Raw genomic sequence first — 13,142 nt, 5'->3', positions numbered from 1 at the left:
AGGTCCTTGTGTGGAGTAAGCCGCTTCCCCCATAGAGCAGCTCACTTAAGCCCAGCGCCAACGCATGTTCGGGCCTCAAAGGGGAGCTGGGGTGGAGATGGCTACACAAGCCAGGAGGAGAAACAATGCCAGCGAACATCTGCTTCTCCTACAGTGACCACAGCATCTGGCTGTGCACACAGCTGCCTGAGTCACTGCTCACGCCCATGAGGTTGCTCCAGAGCCCTGGTCGCCTCTCACATTGTCTGCTACCCCACTGCCTCAGTAGGAGACGGAAAGGGACCCAAGCCACCAGAGAGAGAATCAGGGCATCCTAAGCCTGTGGCGGAGGCCACCCTCCCAGCCCGGCCACGGGCTCAGAGGACCCCAGGCAGACATCCAGCTTCTGTCTCAGCCCTCAGCAAGCCCGGAGCCAGGCCTCAGGTGTGGACAAGCTTCAGGGCACCCTGAGGCTCTGGGGTCAGGGTGGGAAGGGGCTCGGTTTTCTCTGTCTCGGGAAGAGAGGTCACAAGGTCGCTCCAACCTCACACGGCCCCGCTTGCTCCCTCCCTCCCTCCCGCTTTGATTCTCCTCTTCCCAGAGAGCCAGGAGACTGAGCTGTTTCCCAGTCCACCCTGACGCTGCCCCTCAGGGGGCTTGGACTAAAGAGTTCTGGCTGTGGCCGCTGGACTTGGCCAGAGGAGGCCTGCGGGAGGGCAGGCGTGTGCGTGCCGCAGGGGAAGAACTCTCTCTCTGCGCCTTTCCTCAGAAATCCCCTAGGGTGGGGGTGGGCACCCCAAACAGGGCTGGGAGGGAACCAGAAAGGGCCGCAGTCAGGTCAGCAGCCCTTATCCTTCTCGGCAGAGGAACCCCACAAGGAAGGACGAGGGCAGCGTCAGCTTGCCTCGCTGGAACCCTCCGGGGCCTGGAGTGCGTCCGCAGGAACACCGGCCTCACGTCTGAAGGTCCCTCCGGGAAGGTGTTATTTTGGGGTGACAGTTCTCCCAACTCCAGCACTGGGTTTCTCTGAGGTCAACACAAGCCTCTTTGGGCCCGGAGTGGCCCCCCAGTCACGGCCAACACAAGAAGTCAGTGCTAGGGGAAGGCCAGCGGTCACAGGGCCCTTGGGGCTTTCGCATCCATGCCGCAGGGACCCGCAAAGGAGCCGGAAACGCCGGCGCCAGAGTCCCAGCAGCTGCCGGGAGAAGGGCAGCCTGACGCTCACTAGGACCTGGTCCCAGCCCCCCAACCGTGTCCACAAAGCACAGATTTCCAGAGTGAGTCAGCACCACCCAGGACTCGGTGCCCGTGACCCTGGCCTGGTGGGAGCCTCCCTCAGCAGGTGGTGGCCCAGAAGCTGCTGCCCCAGGTGGGTTATGGTAGGTGGTGATGCTTCTGACCAAGAGCTGAAGGTCCTGATCAGAATCAGTTGCTGAATTCCGGACAGGAAAGTTCCAGCTCAGAGCAGCCACCTCCCTTCCCTACACCCAGCCAGCAGCGCCTGAGACACACCAGAAAAACCATAGCATTGCCCACTGGTTAGCATGGCGGCTACGGGTCTGGCCTGGAGGGGCCACACCCCCTCTCCCCAGTCCTGGGGCTGAAAGTGAGGGGAGCCTGCAGCTGGGAGAACAGAACAGACACCTTCACTCTGCTGCACAGAAGTGCTTCCGGCAGGCAGGCCGCAGAAGGGCCTGGAGACCAAGAACCTGCATTCAGAAATTGGCCTTGCTCCCTTCCAGAGGCAGGCCCTTGGTCGGCTCTTTTAACTGAGCCTCTGGTTCTTCATATGAAAAGTGACAAATGTCCGCACCTCTAGACACACGGTGGGGAGGACCACGTTTGTGTGCACCAGGGTGGCTAGCTGCTTGCTGCTCGGGCGTCAGCATAGTGGGGACACCAGGGCTTCAGGCTCAGGCCACCAAGGCTCACCCAGCCTGAGATGAAGAGTCTCTGCCAACTGTCCCCCAGCAGGAGGCCTTCATGCAGTGGGATAGTGTGCCAACTGTCCCAGCATTCCAGAACTGCCTACCAGCTGTGAGAGCAGCCCGAGGAGCCCTGCCACCTTCGGGGAGGCATGGACGGAGGGGGCCAGGCTGGGGTCAGGATGCCCTCGGCAGGGACCTGAGCCCACAGATCTGCCCCTGGATGGCGTGCTAGGAGCTGGAGCTGAATCCAGGACTCTGCTGCCCATAGAAACCCTGCCCACTTCTTGACCCCAGGACCCTGCTACCTATAGAGATCCTTCCCATTTCTCACCTCATACCTCTCAGGAAACCTCCCTGACCAGGTCCTAGATAGGAAAGAACTTGGGTTCAAATTCTGATTCTGGCACTTTCTGTGTGTGCAACATTCAGACGCTATAAACCGCCGATTCTTGGTTTCCTCACCCATTAAATATAAACACTGCTGCCCACCTCCCTGAAAGCTGACCTAGCACACTATGCATAGCCTTTACCTGTCAAATTAAGACGATCTTAGGAGACAGATTCACATTCTTTTAAACACCAGGAAACAAAGGGCCAGAGACCTTAAATGACTTGCTCAAGGTCAAAGAGCTAGTACCTGGCAAGACTGGGATCTGAGCCCAGATCTGTAGGGTTCCTTAATTCATTCCGTCCACCCATCCATCCATCCATGAACAAATACATGTGTATGGCCTACTGTGTGCAGACACAGGCCACGAAGCAGTAAACGAGAGACACCCCCCCTGTCCTGGGAAGCTTACATCTAGACTGGGAGGCAAATAATACAAAGACTGTTATGACGGTGGCAAGTGCCATGGAGGCGTCATTGGCCATGGGGCAGACAGTAACTGAGGTAGGGACAGAGGTGTGATGTCTCGTGCGGCAGGTCAAGGAAAGCCTGTCTGTCAAAGTCTGAGAGATGAGGAGGTGGCAGCCACTGGAAAGCCAGGGTCCAGAAAACACCAAGTCCCTAAGGCAACATTGACCATGCGGTCCAATCCATGAACGGGAGGCCAGCAAAGAGCAGGTGCACTGAGGCAGGAGATGCAGCTGGGCCAGGCTGTGGAGACCGTGTAGGCTGTGGGGCTGGGTTAAGGAACATGGATTTTTTTTTTTCCCTAAGTTCAAGGAAAGCCTTTGGCCGGTTTGAAGCAGGACGTGCAAGGTGATATGATTTACATTTCTAGAAGTTCGCTGTGGCCTGAGCTGGTGACCACAGCTAGACATGACCCCCCTCACATGGTGCTGGACAGACCTTGGTAGCCTCCAACACGTGGCGGCATTTGATGAAGGCAGCGAACTCCCTGCATCTCCCATTCCCGTTAGCCTTAGTGTCCCGAGTACTGTGGCCCCGGGCCAAGGATGTCACCTGCAGGCAGGCATCCTTCTGTTCTCTCTCCCCCAGTGCCCCCCCCATGTCCTGCACACAGTACGTGTGCACACAGTAGGTGCTCAGAAAATGCCAGCTACTTGGGGGACTGACTCCTGTGAAAACAACTGGAAGTTCACGGGGGCCCCAGTCAGGAAATCAGGGGTCTCAGATGAACACTTACGATCTTGGGTGGCGGGAGGTCTGGAAGACTCTTCTGAGGGGCCAAAGAGTGCTGGCCAGGCTCCCCGTTGGTCAGTGGGTTCTGCTCCTCGGCTGCTGTGGGCAGCAAACAGGAGAAGGCTTTGGTGAGGGGTGCCCAGGCTCACAGCAGGGCCCATTATCCCGGAATGTCTGGCCACATGGACCCTGAGATCTATTTGAGCAGGTGTTAATTACCCAGGCGGGCGGTCCCAGGGAAAACCCAATGTGGTTTTCCCTCCAAGAATAGGGTGCAAGTGGTGCCTCAGCCATGGGCAGATTCCTCAGAAGGAACGGGTTTGGGGTTTCTGGCAGGCTCCACACCCTCTCTTCCACTTGCCCTGTGCCCAAAATGGCCCAGCCGCGGAGCGTTAGCGAGCAGAGAAGCTGCCCTGTGGTCGTTATATTGAGCAGCTCCCAGCACCGACCCTGTGATGCCAGCTCCTTCCATGCCAGTTTCCCCAGAAGGCAAACGACCCTGGGCACAGGGGCAGCTTGCATTGGGTCACTTCTGCTGGGTCCCAGGCTTGGCAGTGGCACGGGAGGTGCCGAAGCCCCACTGGAGAACTCAGCCACCAGCCCTCCGTGTGCTTTTAAGGAAAAGGCTCCGGAGGCTCTTCTGAGCCTGACCGTTTCAGCCAGTGGCCCAGCCAGCCCCAGGACAGACAGACTCAGTTGGATCTGGCCTCGGGGCTTTGGTGGCTGGGATCCTGAAGCCAAGCCTTGAACAGGACCAAGTGCCTTGGAGCACTGCATCTGCACCTCTTGCTAAGCCTCTGCATTTTGGCCACAGGCTGGGGAGTTGGGAGATGGAGCTTCTAATCCCCTCTCCTCTGCAACGAGGCAGCTCTGCAAACCTCTGGGTCTCCCTGAGGTCCTGCCAGACCCACTCCTGAAGGTTTTCAGAGAAAAGGAGAGCAGAACAGAGCAGAAGAGGAAGACATCATGGAAGACACAGTATGTCCTTCTGACGTAAGGTATAATGTTCTGCCAAGAGAGCACCGTTGAGCAAAACTTTTGAATATTAAGGCAGGTGCTAACATCAGCACTTCCATCTTCTATTATCGCCCCCCCCCCCAACACACACATAAAACCCAGACTTCTATCAAAAGATAGAAAGCTGGGGCGTGGAATCAGCACCATACAATGGCTGTTTCCCTAGAACATCTGACTATGACTTCCTACTCCCGGGATGATGCTGGGGAAAGCGGAGAGACTTTAGGGCCAGATTCCTTATCCATGAAGGGGACATGAGACCTTTAAGAGGCAAGGAGGTGGCTTGATGAAATATCCCAAAATACATCAACCCAAAATACCATCAACCAAAATATGAGTGCCAGAAATAACTCCACTGGGCTGTCTGGTGCTGGCTGGGGGGATGGGACCAAAGCTGATGCCTGCCCCTCCCAGAAGCTGGCCGAGCCACCAGCAGGGCCAGCCCGTACCTTTGTCCTGGGACTCCGCATTCTGTTGCTTGTTGACGGTCACTTTGTTCATATAAATGTACTCCTCGTCAGAACCTGCAGAGGAAGGTTGGAAGACAAAGGTTTCATGTGATTCCACAACGGGAAATGGCTTTTAGAGAGAAACAGTGTCCCCCGAGACACTGTCATTAGCCGGGGTTCCAGTAAAAGCATACATTTTGACTTGATTGAAAGAGTCCATTATGGAGTTGACAAATTTCCAAAAACAGAAATGCTGAGTTGCTGACTGTTAGTTTCCTAACTTGGGGGTGGGGGTCGTGGGGGAGGGGAGGGAAAAGATACAGAAGGATAGCTTCAGGATTAAAAGTCTAAGTGGAAAGGCACCCGCACCTCGAAGATTTGCCCCATATTCCACCAAGCAGATTTCTCTGGATTTTCTAGCATTTCATTTAAATTGTAAAATATTTCTGGCAATTTTATTTATTCATCTGAGAGACAGAGAGAGACCATGAGCAGGGGGAGAGGCAGAGGCAGAAGAAGCAGCAGACTCCCGGCTGAGCTGGGAGCCCCACGTGGGGCTTGATTCCAGGACCTGGAGATCACGACCTGAGTTGAAGGCAGATGCTTAACCATCTGAGCCACCCAGGTGCCCCTAAATAAAGAAATCTTAAAAAAAAAAAAAAAAAAAAAGAAATTGTAAAATATTTCATATCCGTCATTCTCACCCTAGTCTGGGTTACTTGCTTCGGCTCATCACAGTGATGTCTCTGTCAGGTAGGTCACACTGAGGATCTGGAAATTTAGTTCCCATGCCACTGTGGGGGCCTGAGACCCCCAAATCGTGAGCTCTGGGTTTGGAGGGGTAAGTGTGCTGGGAATTGAAAGTGGAGCTCTGCCAGGCACCTGCTCTACCCTGTAGATTGCACCTTATGGCAGCCCAGCCCTTCCCTCTTTTAAAATCTTTTTTTTTAAAGATTTTATTTATTCATTTGACAGAGAGAAAGAGAGACAGAGAGAGAGAGAGCATGCACAAGCAGGGGTAGGGGCAGAGGGAGAGGGAGAAGCAGACTCCCCACTGAGCTGGGAGCCCGACACAGGGCTCGATCCCAGGACCCTGGGATTGTGACTTGAGCCAAAGGCAGACACTTAACCGACTGACCCACCCAAGCGCCCCTAAAATCATTTCTGTGTAGGCTACCTTTCCAGCACCTGTCTGGGCAGAGAAATGTTAGTCTCCCAACACTGCTCAGTTTCTTATGCCCCAAAGACCCTTTCTTCAGAAGACTGCAGAGGAAGCTCATCCTAGCACTTCTCCTCTTAGAAATCCCCCTGCATTTCTTTTTTTGCCCTTAATTTGCACTTCCTAGAAACATGTGGCTCCACTAGTTTGAGACTGTGTGAACCAGCAAGGGGACCCATTCAAACCTGGGTAAAGAAGGCAGTTCAATGTCAGACCTATGCCACAGACCGCCCAGCCTCCAGCCCAAAGGCCCGCGGAAACAGAGCCCTGAAAACCCAGAACACGGGGAGGACACAGCCAGAGGGGTCTTCTGCCCTCAGCCTGTGGGATCACCGCCCCAGTGCCCGGCCCTGCCAGGACCCGTCAGCAACATCACCCCATCCTGCAGCAGTTTATGGGAAGGAACTATGAGGTCTAATGTAGTTAGCCACAACTGGTATCCTTCCACTGAGTGAGAGCCAGAGGGGCCAGGTCAGTACCTTCTCCAGAGCAGAGTACACAAGAATAGTGCCCTGCAGGGGTGGGCAGCGAGCTCTGCCATTAATCGTGTAATTCTGAGCAAAACAGCTACGCCACGTGCCTTGTCTGCCTCGGATTTGTGAAAAACAATTGTGATGCACATTGCCTGTTTTTACCAAACTCTTAAGTTTCCAAGGGTACAAAACTCAAATATTAAGGAACTTGAAAAAGTTAACCCTATAACTAACGAAGATTAAAAATGACAGCCTAAACCATGGAGAAGGGCTCAAAGGCTCGATAATGGGAAAAGTTGAAAAAAAATCACACATCAACATGTATAACAACAGTCACCTTTAAAAATAAATGGATTACTAGAGAGTGTGTAAACTGGCACAGACATTTTGGAAGAAATTTTGGAGGATAATTTAAGTGTTCATATTCTTTTTTTTTTAAGTGTTCATCGTCTTTAACCCAGCATTTCCACTGCCAGAAATGTGTCCTAAAGAAAAACTCCAGCATGTAAACAAAATTTTATTTGAGGATGTTTATTGTAAGGTTGTATGAGTTTTTTTTTTTTTAAGATTTTATTTATTTGAGAGAGAAGGACAGAGAGCATGAGCGAGGGGGTGGGGCAGAGGCAGAGGGAGAAGCAGACTCCCTGCTGAGCAGGGAGCCAGACACAGGGCTCGATCCCAGGACCCGGAGATCATGACCTGAGCTGAAGGCAGATGCCAAATCAGCTGAGCTATCCAGGTGCCCCTGTATGAGGATTTTTTTTTAAATTACAAAACCTAATGCCACTAATCACTGTTCATCCATCCGTGGATACTACCGAACTGTGAAAAATAACAAGCTCTATGTCCACTATTACAGAGATATCTAAGACTTACAGTTGAATCATGTTTCACAATAGCAAAAAAAGAAAAAGTAGGGGAACTGTCAGCACATGGAAATGTGCACAGGAAGCAATTCTAAATGTAAAAATAACGTAAAGCAGAATACAGAGGCAAACCACAACTACATAAAAATATTCAGATGATGCCGATAAAGATCAAAATAGGAACTGAAGGAATGTAAATAGTGCAATGTTCATCTTATGTTCATTTATTTTTTTCTTACTTTTGACTAAGCCCATGCTCCTGTAAAAAGGAAAAAGAAAGATATTATTATTATTGTTTTAATTGTTAGATTCTGGGCAGGTGCTTCCTCCCCAAGATGGCAGCTTGTAAAATGCAGAGAAAATGAGCACCACCAGCCACTTCCCAAGGCTGCGATTCCTGCCTTGGGCACTCTGCTGCAGGCCATGGTTGGTCAGGCTTTGATTCTCAGGGTGCTAATTCAGGACCATCTAGGTTGGTAAGTAAGAGGCTCCCAGAACCATCTGCAATCCTGGGAAATGCCCAGTGAACTTGGCCCTATAATGGGAGACTGCTGAGCTGTCCCATGTCTGGGAGGCAGTAGCCTTGGGTTGGAGAATTTTCTATCATTCTCTCATTCATTTTCGGAAGTGCACTGAGCACCCAGCACTATACGAGGTGCTGGGGATACAGCACAGAATGAAATAGAAGTCACTGTCTCTACCTTCATGAGCTCAAAATTGGTGGGGGAAACAGATGCCCATGGGATAGTTAACACAAGCATGTGGGGAATGACAACAGGGATGGTTGGAAAGGAGAGCTCAGCGTGGTCCGAGTAAGCGTGTGGCTTCTGGGGAATGGCCCTTGTGTGCAGGGCATGGTCCTTCCTAGAGAACTGGATGAGGAGTCAGGAGGAGGGACAGGGACCCTCTTTGCTTCAGTTGGATAGACAGAACATCAGCAGCTTTTCCCATCTGAGGGGCAACCCGCCCCCCCCCCCCCGCCCCGCCGCCGACACTTTCCCAGAGTCTCTGAGCAGGGCACTGGGAGACCCACGGCCCTCTCAGGTGAAAACAGGGAACAAATAATAGGCTCCTGATAAACCTCAAACCCTGCCTTGACCATCCAGATGAAAGGCAAAGAGAAGAGAAAATTCTCGTTGCGCTCATACGATAAAAGATCAGAAAACCCAAATGGACAATTTGAAAAGGGTAAACACAAACACACACACACTCTCTCTCTCTCTACCTCTCTCTCATGCTCTGCCCAAAATGTGTGGGAGTAAACAACAGCTCAGCCAATGCAGACCACAGACTATCTCAAAATGATCAGCCTGCCTCTACCTGCAAGTCCCATCAAGCTGAGCTGATTTTCTGGAACATATACAGCAAGACGGGCCTGGGAGACTGAGAAGGAAGACAAATGCTTTGATTTCAGGGGGGGCTTTGGATTCTGTCCTGTGTAGGGCAATTCCTGCTGGTGCAGGTGAATCTGGAACGTGGGGCGGTGAGGGGAGTAGAACTGTGAGGGCCGCCTGCCCACGCCCGAGCCCTGGCTTTGCCACTCACAGCCGTGTGCCTTGAAGAAGTGACTCTGCAAATCCTCCACGCTCTTGTTGAGAAGATGAGGCCAACACCTCTCTCGCTGACTTGGGACGGGAACTAGGTGGCATCATCCACCTCCTACGTTAAGCCCCGTGCTAGGACAGAGGATGTGCACAAAAGCTGTTAGCTGTTGCTCTAACCGCTGTGCTGGCGAAGAGAGCATGGAGAGGACCAGAATGGACACCAGCCTTGAGAACAGGAGGGGCGGCCACGGGTCTCGGTAAGGCTGTGCACGTACTTCCAGTGGTCTGAGTGGTGCACTGCGGGCAATTCACGTTGGGGCGCCTCCTCCAAGTTGCGGACACCGAGGGTTGGGGGAGGGCCTGACTTTATCAGTGCAGAACATGCAAAGATCTGGGGTGAAACAAAGGTCATCCTACAGGAAGCTACACAGCACATGAACCCAAAAGGGAGACCCCACCCAGGGGGCCCAGAAAGAGTGATCAGAACCAAGAACCAGGGGTTGAAGCCCATCCCATGGGTCTTCCAGTTCCCAACGGAGGTGTTGTCTAGCATTAAACATCCCAAGTCGGAGCACATCCAAACGGTCGGTCGGGGAGTGTGCTTCTTAAAGAGTTGTACTCATAGATCCTGACTCATCTCTGACTCACCCGCTCTGTGATGTGCATTTCCCACCTAGCCTTCCCACCTCTGATGCGCTGCTGACCAGCCACGGAGCTGGGAGGAGCCTGGGAACCCCAGGGTGGCCGGGAGAATGGCAAAGGCCCCAAATGGGCTCCAGGAAAACGCCTTTCATGGAAGGCTAAGAGAGCCAGCTTGTCCCGCAGAGGACAAGGCCGCCGGGCAGAAGGCAGCATACCTCAGCATTAGGACTTCTGTCTCGCTCAGAGAATACAAACTAGTTCCACAGGGAACAAAGAAAAGGAAAAACGACCCTGAAACGTAGCACGGTGGGTCCAGGTGGGACGTGAGGGAGAATTTCCTGGCGGCGAGGGCTGCAGACAGCCGACTTCCCTCCTCGGGGTGCATTTCGGCTGCTCCTGCCGCCAGGCAGAGGGATCAGATGCCCTCTTATGGTCCCTCACTGTCCCAAAATATCACTTCCAATTCTCAGACATCCGACATAAAAATAGACTCAACTAAACTGTCAGGACTTCACAAGAAGGCTTTTTTTAAAAAAGAAAATCTGAGTGTGCTGGAAATGGAACCATATGCCCGCAAGAAGGCTTGTGCAAGGACGTTCAAAGCAGCCTTGTTACTCGTCACAGCCCAAACCCGTGAACACCACGCAGGCATGGTGGGAGAAATCAGAACAACGGCTATGTTGGGGTGAGGGTGGGGGTGGGGAGGAATTTGCTGGGAAGGGGCAAGAAAGAACTTTCCGGAATGATAAAAACGTTCTCTGTCTTGTTTTGGGTGGTAGGTACACAGGTGTATACAACTGTCAAAACTCACTGGATTGAATGCTTAAGATCTACGTACTTGAGTGTATACAAAACCTCCCTCAATAAGAAGGACAGAAAAAAAAAAAAAAAAAAAACCCTATGCACTCAAGAGTTCTGTGAGCTACAGCTTTAAAACTACATTTTCCTTTGGGCCACAGGACATGGGGCAAGTGATTTCAACTCTCCAGACCTCATCTGTAACAACAGCACCAACCTAAGAGGGGTGACTTGAAGATGAGACAAGTTTAATACGCGTGCAGGTAGGAAATGCTCAATTAAGCGTTGGCTCTTATTCGAACTGTTTATTAGCCCTTCTCTCCTTTGAACGAGTAAGGAGAAGTGCTTCGAAAACACTTTAAAACCACACTCAGGGCTGCCGTGCTGAGTGTTCAGAGATGTCTGGGGCCCGCATCCAGGTCACATCACTCCTGCACTATCGTGATGGGCTGAGCTGCGTTCCCCTCCCCCACCGCCCAAATTCATCTACGAAGTCCTCGCCCTGGATACCTCAGAATGTGACTCTGGTAGGAGAAGGGGTCATTAAAGAGGTAATCAACATTAAAGGAGGCCACCAGGGTGGGCCCCGATCCAACATGACTGGTATTCTTGTACGAAGCGGAGATTTGGACACGCACACAGACGGAAGATGCTGTGAAGCCCCAGACAGAAGGCAGCCATCTACAGCCAGAGAGGGAGGCCCCTGAAGGAAGCCACGCTGCCCAAAGCCTTGATCTCAGATTTCTGGCCTCCAGAACTCTGAGAAAACAAATTTCTATTGTTTAAGCCGCCCCGTCGAGGGGACTCTGTTGTGGCAGCCCGAGTGTGACTATCTTTCTGTTTCCATGCGGACCTGAGGCCCCCCGGGCCACACTTACTGCTGCTTTTGGTGTAAAGCCGGAGGAGCTCAGCCAGGCTGCTCTTCTTCACCACAGCTGTGCTGCTCAGGTTCTCCTGGTCGAGAATCTTGAGGAAGTCATCCAGCTCTGTCAACAGCTGCTCCAGGGCTAGAGACAGAAAAGAGAAGAACCCTTTATAGTCGCTGCCTTCCCTCCAAAGGGCCAGCTCAGATACACCTCCAGATCCTGCATCACCTCACCATGGGCCCTGTGGTCCTGTGGGGGAGGCAGTGAGGGAAGGCCTGGAAGCACCTGGGGGCCCAGCCAAAAGGTGGGATTCCCGGGGAGAAGAAAACAGGCCCTTGGTTTTGAGATGGATAACCTTGGCTGAAGCTGCAGGTCTACCATTTGCTAGAGTGACAGTAGCCAGACAGCCCAGTCGAGCCCATCAAGCCATGAGAGTCTGGAAACAGGATCGCTTCCTTGATCAAAAGTCAATCAGGACAGCTCAGGGTCTGGAGAACCTGAACACAGATCAAACCTATAACCATCAAAAGAAATGCTGTGGTTTGCCCAATCGTTCATCCTTTCCCCAAGGACAAGGAAACAGAGTCACTCCAAGGAGATTCAACAGTGATTATGCTGCCCCTGCAGAAATATGGATGACCCGTCAGAAGCCACGGCTGGGCAAACAGAACCTTCCTGAGTTTCTTCAGTAAATAAGCCACTTCAACTGAAACTGAGTCCAGCATCACTCCCAAGCTGTCTAAGGGCTCTGGTCCCATGGATTCACGGTATCAAATTGGCTCCACCATTGTAGAAGTGCTCGTCAGTTTCTCACTGGAACCACCTTGCAGAGATGCTAGTGCAGAGGACAACAGTGGAGGTGCCGGGCATTCACCACTGTTGTTGTTGCTGTTTGGGTTTTTTTGTTTTGTCTTTTGGGTTTTTTTAAGATTTTTATTTATTTGAGAGAGGGAGAGCGAGAGACAGAGCACAAGAAGGGGGGGGGAGAGAGAAGCAGACTCCCCACTGAGCAGGGAGTCCGACACAGGGCTCGATCCTGGGACCCTGGGATCATGACCTGAGCCAAAGGCAGACACTTAACTGACTGAGCCCCCGGGGCGCCCCTGTTGTTGCTGTTTGTGATCTAATCTCTCCTAAGAACAGGACGCTGCATTTGCTTGGCTCTGCTGCCCAGCTGGCTCTCCAGAACATGCTCAGCAATGGCAGCCAGCTCCTTGAGGTTCTGTGCTGTGCTTTCCAAACCTGGCTGCATGGGGTCACCTGGAGAGTTTAAAAAAAAATCCTGATACCCAAGCCATGCCCTAGATTGATGATATCAGAATCTCTGGGAGTAGAACCCAGGAGTCAGTCAGTTTTTGTTTTTGTTTTAAGATTTATTTATTTGAGACAGACAGACAGACAGAATAGGGGCAAAGGGAGAGAGAATCCCAAGTAGACTCCACACAGAGTGCAGAGCCCGATGTGGGGCTCGATCTCACCACCCTGAGATCAGGACCTGAGCAGAAACTAAGAGTCGGATGCTTAACCGACAGCGCCACCCAGACGCCCCAGGAATCAGTAGTTCTTAAGCCTCCTTGGGTGATTCCAGTGTGCAGCCAACACTGAGAACTGTGGGTCTAGATGCAGTGCCAGAGCCCACACCTGAGGGCCCTGCTCCCGAAGAGAGCAGAAGTCCTGACTTGTCCTGTACCACCTGCTGTGGGAATGCTGAGCAGACACACAATCTCTCCAACCTCGTGTCCTCACCTGGAAAGTGGAGAAGGCCATGTAGGC

The 13,142-nt window shown here is 52.4% G+C and overlaps 1 protein-coding gene across 5 annotated transcripts in view; it reads right to left on the bottom strand.

Moving 5' to 3' along the window:
* The window catches only part of AFAP1L2 (actin filament associated protein 1 like 2), a 94,373-nt gene that overhangs the window by 24,880 nt on the left and 56,351 nt on the right, over positions 1-13,142 (bottom strand). For 4 of the 5 annotated variants that reach the window (XM_028121836.2, XM_028121839.2, XM_028121837.2 and 1 more), the window contains exons 2-4: positions 11,382-11,510; positions 4,962-5,036; positions 3,500-3,594 (exon numbers count right to left, since the gene is read on the bottom strand). In XM_028121836.2, coding sequence (XP_027977637.2) covers positions 3,500-3,594; positions 4,962-5,036; positions 11,382-11,510 — 299 coding nt within the window. The remainder of the gene's footprint in view (positions 1-3,499; positions 3,595-4,961; positions 5,037-11,381; positions 11,511-13,142) is intronic. The other variant, XM_028121838.2, reaches the window with a different exon arrangement.

The sequence above is a fragment of the Eumetopias jubatus genome, unplaced genomic scaffold (assembly GCF_037043125.1).
Source record: "Eumetopias jubatus isolate StellerSeaLion01/CBP00866 unplaced genomic scaffold, mEumJub1_p1.0 scaffold_17, whole genome shotgun sequence".
NCBI classification, from domain to species: Eukaryota; Metazoa; Chordata; class Mammalia; order Carnivora; family Otariidae; genus Eumetopias; species Eumetopias jubatus.
The sequence above is the reverse complement of the archived record's forward strand: the minus strand, read 5'-3'. Positions and strand labels throughout refer to the sequence as shown.